The sequence below is a fragment of the Nannospalax galili genome, unplaced genomic scaffold, assembly GCF_000622305.1.
Source record: "Nannospalax galili isolate Female #2095 unplaced genomic scaffold, S.galili_v1.0 scaffold415, whole genome shotgun sequence".
Taxonomy (NCBI): Eukaryota; Metazoa; Chordata; class Mammalia; order Rodentia; family Spalacidae; genus Nannospalax; species Nannospalax galili.
In genome coordinates this window covers 1,893,789-1,906,110 of record NW_008337494.1, presented here as the reverse complement: position 1 = coordinate 1,906,110, position 12,322 = coordinate 1,893,789, and the positions used below count along the sequence as shown (strand labels likewise).

At 41.0% G+C, this 12,322-nt stretch overlaps 1 protein-coding gene across 6 annotated transcripts in view; it reads left to right on the top strand.

Annotated features, from left to right (window-relative positions):
* Mybpc1 (myosin binding protein C, slow type) overlaps window positions 1-12,322 on the top strand; it is a 99,501-nt gene that overhangs the window by 14,735 nt on the left and 72,444 nt on the right. For 5 of the 6 annotated variants that reach the window (XR_607252.2, XM_008832622.1, XM_008832620.1 and 2 more), the window contains exons 2-3: window positions 6,508-6,543; window positions 9,317-9,358. Coding sequence is in view for 5 of the 6 variants with exons in the window: in XM_008832622.1 (XP_008830844.1) it covers window positions 6,508-6,543; window positions 9,317-9,358 (78 nt within the window). In the remaining variant the exon portion in view is untranslated. The remainder of the gene's footprint in view (window positions 1-6,507; window positions 6,544-9,316; window positions 9,359-12,322) is intronic. The other variant, XM_008832621.1, reaches the window with a different exon arrangement.

Below are 12,322 nucleotides of genomic sequence, written 5' to 3'. Positions count from 1 at the left end.
ATACACTCATACACATAAAATAAAAATAATAAATAAAAAATTTAAAAAGATAATGAAATGCAGGTAGGAATGACACAGGTAGGGGAGAGCAGTGGGAAAGCTCCACTCAAATTGAAGATATTTAAGTAGTTTAGCACAGGCCAAAAAGATATTATTTTAAAAGTGATTTGAAATGCCAGTGCTTTTCTCCTTAAATTCCCCATTGTGCCTCTCTTGGAGTCATTGATGGGTGTATGGAGTCATGTTATAGGCTAAATCCCCTCAAGGCCGTCTCCTAAGCCACTACTGAGCCTCATGCTGGGTGACATTTTAAAAATAGAGGTAGGAAAGTCCTGATGTCAGGTGTGGTCATAAAAATAAGATTCCAGAGCAGTAAACACAGTGGCACTCAATCCATTACCTACCACATGTGATCACCTCAGAAAAATTCAGACCCAGAAAGACCCATTGCTGAAGGCACCTCTGTGTAGAAAAGTCTTAATGTCCCTCAAACCCAAGTCCTATCTGTTGGTGGCAGATAGAATCATATTCTACGATACCCAATAGACAAAGTAATTGTATCCATTGTGCTTTATTTATTTATTTTTGTTTTTTGAGACATGGTTTCATGTAGTCCAGGCTGACCTCATATGTAGCTGAGGATGGCCTTGAACTCTTGACCTCCCTGCTTCCATTTCCCAAGTGCTAGAGTTACAGGCTGTGCCACAAGCTGACTCCAACTGTGCTTTATTCTATAATGTAGAGACTTTTATTTTATTTATTATTTTATGTATCTGAGTGTATTGCTTGCTTGCACCTGTGTCATGCAATGCCTGTAGAGGTCAGAAGAGGGCATCGAATTCCCCTGGATCTGGAGTTACAGACAGTTGTTGGTTGAAATAATGTTACCAGGTTCTAGAACAAAGTGAACCCTTAGCTCTGCAGACAATCCAGCTATTTAAAATGTTTTACTCAGTGTAGTCCATGTTTATTTACTGTGACCAAATGTTGCTGAAGACTGTGCTCTAAGGGTCTGAATAGAGGAAGTCTAATTGTGTAACAGTTCTGTAGATTTTCAGTGACTCATGGTTCAGCTTGATGGGAGTTCCTAAATCCAAAGTTTTTTTTTTTCTCTTTTTGAGACAGGGTCTCTCTGTAGCCCCAGCTGGCCTAGAAATCAAGACCAAGCTGGCCTTGAACTTACAGAGATCTGCCTGCCTCTGCCTCCCGAGTGCTGGGATTAAAGGCGTGTGCCACCACATCTGGCCTAATCCAAAGGTTTTTACTTTTTTCTTTTTTCTTTTTTTTTTAACCTTTCTAGTTAGCTTGTTTGTTTGTCTTTCTAATTAGGCGTGTTTCCACTCATGATGCTGTTCCACACTGAAAGAAAATGAAGATACAGGATTATTACATAGGCACAAGTACAAGATATTTCACCATAGGATAATGACTTTCCTCTTTATCTCATATTTAAAAAGACATTCTGTTCCACTATGAATAAAACAAGGACTTACTCCTGGAGGCAGCAATGACAAGCCTAATAACAATACCAGCTTTTAAACTGGGCATGGTGGTGCATGCCTGGAATCCCAGTTCTCAGGAGTCTGTGGCATGGCTCAGTGGTTAAGATCACTGGCTATTCTTGCAGAGGACCTGGGTTCAATTCCCAGCAGCCACATGGCAGCTATCAACTATCTGTAACTCCAGTTCCCGGGGAGTCTGATGCCCTCTTCTGACCTCCACTGAATAAAAATAATAAATAAAAAATTTAAAAAGATAATGAAATGCAGGTAGGAATGACACAGGTAGGGGAGAGCAGTGGGAAAGCTCCACTCAAATTGAAGATATTTAAGTAGTTTAGCACAGGCCAAAAAGATATTATTTTAAAAGTGATTTGAAATGCCAGTGCTTTTCTCCTTAAATTCCCCATTGTGCCTCTCTTGGAGTCATTGATGGGTGTATGGAGTCATGTTATAGGCTAAATCCCCTCAAGGCCGTCTCCTAAGCCACTACTGAGCCTCATGCTGGGTGACATTTTAAAAATAGAGGTAGGAAAGTCCTGATGTCAGGTGTGGTCATAAAAATAAGATTCCAGAGCAGTAAACACAGTGGCACTCAATCCATTACCTACCACATGTGATCACCTCAGAAAAATTCAGACCCAGAAAGACCCATTGCTGAAGGCACCTCTGTGTAGAAAAGTCTTAATGTCCCTCAAACCCAAGTCCTATCTGTTGGTGGCAGATAGAGTTATAGGTTCAACTATTCAAGGTGTCACCTTGTGGAAAAGTCATTCCCCCACAAAGGAGCATTAAAGAAACAGCTCAGTTTCCTCTTCTTTATGACAACCGGAGGCTCCCAAGCTAAACGTGATGCAGTTCAATAGGAACACAGCAGACTATGGAGTATAGACCTTTTATTTGATCTGAGCAGTCATGAAAACTAAGATGTTCCACTATGAATAAAACAAGGACTTACTCCTGGAGGCAGCAATGACAAGCCTAATAACAATACCAGCTTTTAAACTGGGCATGGTGGTGCATGCCTGGAATCCCAGTTCTCAGGAGTCTGTGGCAAGAGGATTGCATGCCTCGGTGCACTTACATGCATACAGATAAAATGCTCACACATATATGTATATATATATATATATATAAACATTTTAATGATAATTATGAAAATCAGGAAGACTTGAAGAATAGATGATGTTTACAATGTCCTCCATCTGTTAACTCATTCATTCCTGCCGACCACCCTGAGGTATGGGCTCTGCTGTTAATTCCATTTCCTAATGAGGAAACTGGAGCATGTTCCCGCAGGTGGGGCAACATCCATAGGAAGCTATGAGACCTTCAAAACAATCAGTTCCATGGCAAATGAAGTGATATTATTGGAAAATCCATTGCTCTCATTTCTTTGCGTTCTCCAGAGGGAGCAGCTGAGACAGGAAGTGCAGGCCTTGCTACACAACAGATTTTCAGGCTGGCCTGACAGGAGAGGGGACAGAGCTGACCTCCACTCTTCACAGACTATGGGGTCGCTCAGGATCTTAGTTCCCATGCACAAAAGGGGCTAACTGCAGGCAGTGACTTCCTAGAGTTACAATTAGAGTTACATTAGATAGGTCCTAAATTCAGTAGGTGCTAACAGGTTGCTGTTTATTTTCTGACTGCAATGTAACGAGGTTTCTGTGCTCTTAAGGTGACAAAGTTCTGGTTCTGCCTATGCTCCATGTGGGCATGCAATTTTCATTTCCACTTCCTGTAGCCATCGTGCAAACATCTTAGGGTTACTATCCTACAATGGTTCCAACTGCCACAGTTGGCTATTAAGGAGAACCGTGTCCCTTTAAATTCTCATTATGTTTTAAAGGTTTGGCCTGCTGCATAGTCCCTGAGTCCTTCAGACACAATGGAGATGGAGAATTTATATTCAGGGCACATTTGCAGCTTCAGCATCCAAGACAATTCTAATTGATTTGGCTAGACTTTACCCTAGGCCTATTTTTATTTTAAACAACTATAATTGCCCTTAGGAAATGGGTCTTAATGCTAGGCATGGTGGTACATGCTTAGAATCCCAGAACTTGGGAGGCTGAGGCAGAAGGACTTTTATGAGCTCAAAACTAGCCTGGGCTGCTTAATAAGACTCTATCTAAATAAATAACACTGAGAAAATACTATCATCCTGACAGTTTATACACAACAACCAAGGTGCCTTCTTTAATTCTTTTGTTAATCACTTTGTTATATACTTTATTTATTTATTTATTTTTTTGGCCTTTTTGAGACAGGGTCTCCCTATAGCCCCAGCTGTTCTGGAACTCACTATGTAGACCAGGCTGGCCTTGAACTCACAGAGATCCACCTGCCTCTGCCTCCTGAGTGCTGGGATTAAAGGTGTGCCACCACACCCGGCTTTTGCTATATACTTAATGTACTTCCTGCAATATGAGCTGTCAGGGAGGCAGAAAGCAGCCCTGGCACTGTTTAATTGGGAGAAAAGGAGATAGAAGTTACGGAGACTACTGGGAAATAACCGGATCGTAGTCAGGTTAATAGTGTATTACTATGTGGTTGCAGAATGCCAGGAGAATAAAGAAGGACAGCAGAATGTCATAGCTCAGAGAGCCGTGAAAGAAGACACAAAGACAGAGCTCCCTCGGGGTAACAGTGGAGTGGGATAGGCCTAGAATCAGGATCCAACCTAGGTCTATCTGACTGAATCACAGAGAAAGAGCAGAAGGCCTGATAGGGAAAAGGAGATAATCAAACTCTCCAGTGGCATAAAGGTCAGAAGGTGAATGGAAAATACAGCTCCAGAATAGAAACGCTGCAGCAACGTAGGAGGAGGAGGAAGTGCAGGAAAGCGCCCATCAATAATGGCTTTGAGTGCCAGCCTGGAGAGAGTAGGCCTAAACCAGCAGGTAACAGACCTCAGCTAGAGTAAGAGGATGGAACACAGGGGTACCATAAACAGCTTCTACCACTGTGGGGAAGAAAAAGTAGGGGACAGAGTCCTGTCTTCAGAAAGAGCAAGGAAGAGGTCCTCAAGGTATGGTATGGCAATGGCTCAGACCAAAAGATAACATGTCAAAGAAACTGACTTCTCACTATGGGCACAGATATCCATCTGTATGCCCAACTGACATAGAGCCAAGCTGTCAATATTACAATTTCCATTTCTGCACTCTTTTCTCTGAAAAATAAAAGGCTGAGGGTTTCACCTTCAGGCGGACGACAGCATTAGAGACACTCTCCATAATGTGAAGACACGAAAGCATTCTTGTTGATGGCATTGCACTTGTGAATGACCTCACATTCTGACACATTATTTTCTGCCAGCCTGTGAGGCTATATACCATTACTCCTTTTAGATCTCTCTGTCTCTCTCTCTCTCTCTCTCTCTCTCTACCTATCTATCATCTATCTTCTCCCTAATTACTGAATAGTAAAGTACTTAACGGCCACATGAATCTTTGAAATATTTTTTAGACAAATAAACTAACAAGCTGCAGTTTGTATTGAGCACAAACTATTGGTGATTTAAAGTGTTGTGTCCTGGCAGTCCTACATTGCTCATTTCCTGACTCATGCCATGACACAATCCATTCATTTTTCTAAGATCATTCCAGCCCAATCTAGGTAAAAATAGGGTTCTGGGTTGACCCCACATCAATTGACTTCTGGTAAGGCATAATTTTTCCTGTTCAGAGTCACTCGTGAGGAAAAAAATCCCAGTCATTGACAAAGATAAGGATCCTAGGATTCCACAATGTGCATAAAATTCAACTTTCTTGTCTTTTTATTTTATTTAATGATCAAGTGGGAATATTTTAAATGAAATTGCCTTCATTAACAGCCTCTCCCTGTTAAGGAATTGAAGCTGCTGGCTCACTGACATAGGACTAATACCCAGTTCTGGGGACAGCTTTACACTCTTTGGCCCTGGGGTATATCTGTAGCTACTTGGAAACTCTATATTCTTTTTTTTTTTTTTTTTTGTCTTTTTAAGACATGGTCTCCTTGTAGCCCCAGCTGGCCTAGAACTCACTATGTAGACCAGGCTGGTTTTGAACTCATAGAGATCTGCCTGCCTCTGCCTCCCAAGTGCCGGGATTAAAGGTGTGTGCCACCACGCCCGGCAGAAGCTCTGTTCTTTAACAGAGGTTTCCTAACAGACTTCACAGTTACACTGTTCTATAACACCAGATATGAAAGCCAAGTATAAAATATCAAACCCAGCGCTTTGAAAACTTTAAGTGTAGGTGAAAATCTGCTCCAGGCCCATATACTTGAAGAGACCATCTCGAGAAGGGTTGGTTCTGTTTCCCAATGACCAACAGTTTGCCTTGCAATGAACCAGAGGATTTTGTTCTCATCATTATTCAGAAAGTGTCCTCCAGAGGGAGGACCCTGCTGGAGTTACCTTAGTGCCTTTACTTTCCAGAGCAAGGCAGTCTCTGAACCCACGTCACCCAAAGCCCCAGAGGACATTTGCTACTCCCTGGGTCTCACTTCATCCTCACCACAGCTCTATACATGTCAGATCAGTGATGGCCATTTCTCCAGAGTGGGGAAACAAACTTAACAATACTAAATGCCCAGTCTCAAACTGCTTGGATGAGTTTTTATTTTTATTTTACTTTTTGTGATAGAATTTTAAATGGCCCAGGCTGGCCTTGAGCTCTCTTTGCAGTCAAAGATGACTTTGAACTCCTGATTCTCTTGCTTCCACCTCCCAAGTACTGGGATCACAGGTGTGTGCCAGCACTCCCAGACTTGGATGAATGGTAGGAAACCTGGATACCCATCTCACCTGTGCTCTTTCCATCACTTCCCTGCACCACCTATATGAGACCATTAGGTTCTCAGCTCATACCACACAACCAAAGGCAACATGCCTTGGGCCTCTTGATACCACTGATGGTCTTTTGTAAACAAACACAGGTAAGATGGCAACCACAGCGAGGCAGCTCTTCCCTGTGAGAAGTGAGGCTAATGCTTCTGTTACCCTTTTCATTTCTAGAAAATGAAGTACCAGCCCCAGCTCCACCCCCAGAAGGTAAGTAAAAATATCACCTCATGCGTTTGGGCTGCAAATATAGAAGTCTATCCCAGCATGATCTGGTCTCCACGGATGCTGTGAGCTTTAATCTACCTACTACTGAGACCCTGGACGGTGACAAGTGTGATAAGTGAATAACAAAAATAATACCTCTTATATTAACCTAATTTGAACAGCATTTCATATGTACTGTTGGAACGATCATTTTCAAGGCCTTCAGTTATGTACAACTTGCCATACTTCACTTATATTAATGGAGGCAAAGAATTTGTGAACTTTCCTTGATTTAGTAAAAGTCAAAGTTTACATCTTTCTTGTAACAGTAGGAAGTGGGTCCCATCACAGCCCTGGAAGCTTAGCAGCCCCTTCCTAACTTTTTCACCACTGGGCACCTCCAGGAACTCCTTGGGGAGTTTCTAGAAAAGCTTGAGACTTCTAAGGCTTAACATCAGAACTAATTAATTGAATTAATATTCTGTTGCCTATAAGGTAGCTATCGCAACAACAAACAATGAATAAAATGATCTGGCAAAATCCTTGGCAAATCTACATACACCCAGCAACACACAAAGTCTGCTTTACATCCATATGTAAGAGACTCAGTGAAGAAAACAGAATTGAAAGAATGACCAGTTAAAAGCTCAATGCAGCCCTCTGGAATCATTTGTGCGTCAGTTCCTATCAAGACAGAAGAAGCCAAAATCATGTGCATTTTCCCACAAGACTCCCCATCCTCCAAGGGAAAACAACAAAAACAAAAAGCTCTTTCTCATCACCGTTCCTTCCTAAAGAGGAGGCAATTCATTACAAGAGTCACTCACTCACTGGGCATTTACCACATGCACAACTCTAGATGGTGGTCTAACCCTGGAGAAGGATTCAGGGCTGTCTGCCAACTATTTAAAAGCTAGAACATGCTGTACTAGATGCAGTGTGGAGCTCTAAATGGAAAGACAAAGTGGTCCTATACTGTTTGTTTGTAGTCAGGTTGAAAATAAAATACAGCCTGGAAGACAATGAAATGCAGTGCAGCCACTACACTGAGATGGTCAGCAATGTCGTAAAAAGCCTCCCAGGGCACTGTGCAGCTAAATGTGGGTTGCTTGCATTGACAATGTGGTACAAAGCCAGGGTTTGGGAGCTCATTGCTGACTGGTTCTGCCAAAGTGAAAGTAAGAATTAAATAGGGTTCAGTTTCTGGCCTTTTTAAAAACTGGAAACTTATGAAGATCATGACGTTTTTCCATCCTGGAGATCGTGTTTCAGAAGGCAGTTTGGGGAATCTAGCTGCTCACAGAAGCCCCTTTGTCTAGCTAAGAATATGAGACTCACTGAAAACCTTAAAGAGTATGAAATATTGCTGCATGGTCAAATTAATGAAACAGGCTCTGTGCCATAGGAGGGCAAACGGGTAAACTCAGATTGAGCTTTCTCCAGGTGTCAACCTTGAAGCCACAGCAGATGCGTGGCATTTTTCTTGGGATCTTTCTTGCTATGTTTTCTTCTCGCACATAAGACTTACTTTGGCCATCACTGAGCACACTGGGAACCTACTCACCATGACAGCTAAGCCTTTCCCGATCAGATGCTGTACTGGGGCACTATAAAGTTTCCCTTATTCTGCCATTTTCAGATTCATTGTACAATACTGAGCTTCCATGGCTCTTCCCAAACTGTGCTAAAATAGTCCTTCTTAGTGAGCTGAGAAGATTTGGATTTTAGTTAAAGAGAAGAAAGAAAAAAAGAAAGGAAGGGGGGACAGAAAGAAAGAAGTTAGAGAGAGACAGAGACACACAGAGAGATAGAGAGACGGGGGAGGGATTCATTCTTGAAATAACTTTTGAATTTTTTTTTCTTTTTTTGGCGTTGCTGTCGTTTTAAAACAAGATCTCATGTATCCCAAGCTGGCCTTGTATGTGTGTATCCGTGTGTGCATATGTGTGTGTGTGTGTGTGTGTGTGTGTGTGTGTATGTGTGTGTATGCAGATAGAGGTACAGGCAGAGGCCAGAAGAGGGCATCAGATCCCTTGGAGCTGGAGTCACAGTCATTGTGGACTACCTGACGTGGGTGCTGGGATCCAAACTCAGGTCCTCATGATTGAGCAGCAAGTACTCTTAACTGCTGAGCCATCTCTCCAGCTCTAACTATTATTCCTTACATATACACAAGTTAGAGTCTTCAAGTCTCTAAACTTAGTTTATGATTCTGAACAGGAAGAAACACAAAGTAAATGATTGATAAAATCTGATCTCACTGCCTTGTTTTGTATTTATGCCTCTAAACCAATCCAAAAGATTCACATGCACCCCAAAACATTTTCTTTGAAGCTACATCCATTGAACAATAATTCCACACTTTATACGATCCTACACCATCTAGAAGCTATACTATTAGAACACATTATATAGGCCAAAGTTCCTTAAAATGTCCCTGGTTGAGGTCTAAAATGAAGTGACTCACATATTTTACTCAATTCTACTCTGGCATGTAATATAACATGATCCTGGTAGAGCTAAGTGTATTTTAATAAAATGTATATTGCATGTTTTTATATATCTTTAAAACAACCATATTTATTAACTGCTTTTATTAAAGGTTAAAGTGACTCTAAACTATAATTCCAAAATTCCTAATTAATGTGCATCATAATAAGTACTCTGCATCATTAATATTGTCGTTTACTTCCCTCCTCTCCCTCTACTCCATTGCTCATCACAAAACAAAGTGCTGTAAGACACTTTAAAAAATGTGCTTGTACTTTCCACACAGAACCAAGTAAAGAGAAAGAGGCGGGAACTGGACCAGCAAAAGGTGAGTGGGAGGGAGGGAGAGTGAGACTGAACTCAGCAAGGTTAGAAACAGGAAGAGGTCTAGGTGATGGCTGTGTGGCCCCACCGCATTCGTCTGCCTTAGCCTTTCCCTGGTGTGGTTTCCGGTTCTTCTTCTGAATCTTATTGACAAGACTCAGTCAGCATAATAACAAATGGCACTTGGCTAAGTTGCTGTCACACACATTTCCAAAAGAAGAGCAGCCATCACAAAACACATGACTGGCACTTGGCAAGAAATCAGCGTATTAACTGCTACTTTTCAAGTTCCACTGTGCATGCTCAGGAAGAAGGGTGTTGGTCCTACTTTTTATCTGTTAGGAAATTATCTGATTTACCCAGTGGTTTTTAAAATATTTTGTTTATTATTTTTATTTAAAATTGGAAAGTTTGTGTGTTATGCAGTTCCTCACTTCATAGAACTGACTAATACTTCATAGCGTTGATTATATTAATGTGGGTTTAAATACTGACATGTTAAAATTGACGTTAGACCTTAAGCAAACATCATGTTGCTGCTTACTGAATTGGAAACTCACTGACATACTGCTCTATTTTTTTCATTTTGTGGAGATAGGGTAGTTTTGGAAAATAAATCATCTTTGCTATGTATTTTCTATCTCCCCGTGGATGAAGACATTGGCATCGCTGACCATCTCTTAAGTTAAGGAGCACTAGTCTCTCATGGAGAAAAGTTTTCATGGAAGTTGACGGACAGTATTGCCTTGTATGTTTCTATCGTCATTTTTATGTTTATTTTTATTTCAATAATTAATACTGCAGCTTAAATTTTGGAATAATTATTTTCTGACTGCAATAAGAAGATTCTCCTGTTTCCTGGACACTGTTTGAAAGCATCATAATTATCTTTCTTCTTTGTCATGTTTCATTTCCTACTCCCATGCTACTGTCTCCTAGACATTAGTCAAATACTTCTTTCTTTATTTCGGTATATTGGGTTTTCTTCAGATAACTTGAATTTATGCTCTTTTTATAAATGAACACATGATGTTAACAGGATTACTTTGTCCTTGACTTTCAGAACTCCTGTGGACAGTACCATGAACACTGATCCTGGCCATGTGGCCACAGGTCAAGGCTATTTTCTTACAGAATGCAGACAGCGCAAACTCCTAGAAATCTTTCCATGATACAGGTTCAGCGAGGTTTGAACATCCTGGCTGAGGTTACTGTAACATTATCCTCAACAAGGCTGACGGAATACACCTCTGCTTCCAAATTTGGAAAGGTGCTTGGGCCTGCCTCTAAGGTTGAACCAACAGAGCAGATGATGTAATCCCAGAGGGCAAGCTGTCAAAGTTTAAACAAAGCCTGGCCTGACCCTTAATCTGCAAAGGTCATCATACTATATTTGTATGCTTAAATAAGTTTTCTATAACCTGAAAGTAACCAACCCATGAAGCACTTCCATATAGAGAACAAGTCTGATGAAAGACAGGGTTAAATGACTGAGTTCTTATGAAATCAGTAGTATTTTTTCCTTACATTTGCATAAGGTAAGCAAAGGTGTGGCTATATACAGTTAAATGCCCACGTATATAAACTGCCATTACAGAGAGTTGCTTTCCATGTTGAGCAAGCAAATTGATTTAGGATAAAAAGGGAGATCCTTAAATAAGGAAGGTAGGTATCTGGGCTTTATTTTATTTTCTATATGTATGTAGTCCTCGTCAGTGACCACCCATTTTTATCAAAGACAGGGACATTTAAAAGAAAATACTTAAGCAAAAAGTCGATGCAGTAAGAAAGAAGCCCCCCGTGGGCTAAATGGGCTAAACGGATGCTGCACTTTGCTCTAGGATTAACTAGAATGTCCTCTCCTGCTCACGCTCCCTCCAATCAGTCTATTTTTTTAAAACTGTTCAACTCAGGTTTCAGTCCTTCTACAGCTTAATCCTGGCCATCCTGGCTTCTTTCCATGTTTCCTTCTTCCTTCTGACTTTTCTTGGACCCGTTGCCTCTGTCATTCACTCTTGTTTCCACTTAGTCACGTATTAATGGTTGACTCCTTTCCCTAACAGGCTGTTTGCTTTTCGATAGTCAGGCACTATGTATTAACACCTCTCTGGTTCCCTCATCTCATTCCCTCCAGCATCTGGCAGAGAATCTTACAGGACAAACGCCCCAATAAATACAGAATGAATCAACAACTGAATTTCCATGCCGGCTTTCCTGCTCACCATACTGACAGTAGTAATCTGGGTAAAATTTTATTCCTATCCAACACATTTGCTGGGCCAGATGCATGCTTTTACTCAGTGAGGATTCAAGTGAGGCACTGCAGACAGAAACCCACCTGTCCTACTTTAAGACCAGCTGACTTAAAGCTTCTGAACCTGGTTATGCCTGTATATTAGTTCATTCATTAATTACTCTGCTATCTTTTATTATCATGCAGTTTTATTATCATATACATTCAAATACTTAACTCTAAGACTATCATCAAGACTATTTTGCATAGTAATGCAATATTTACACCTTTCCCAGGTTGACTGAATTATTCTAGGACAGTTTAGAAATGCTCTGAAAATATATAGTCTCTGTAGCCAAAGAGAATTGTTTGGTTCTGATATCACTTTATTTATTTATTATTTATTTATTTATTTATTTATTTATTTATTTATTTATTTGCTTATTTTTGGTCTTTTGAGATAGGGTCTCCCTGTAGCCCCAGCTGGTCTGGACTTGCTATGAAGACTAGACTGGCCTCAATCTCACAGCGATCTGCCTCCCTATGCCTCCAAGTGCTGGGATTAAAGGCCTTCACCACCAGGCCCAGCCTGATATCACTCTTGCAATTAGAGTTTGTGGCTGCATTTGCCAACTTCTTCAAACTTGAGAGTTTCTGAGAACAGCCTTGGTTGTGCACATCTGTGATCCTAGCACAGGAGCGGCTGAGGCAGGAAGATTATGAGTTAGCCTGGGC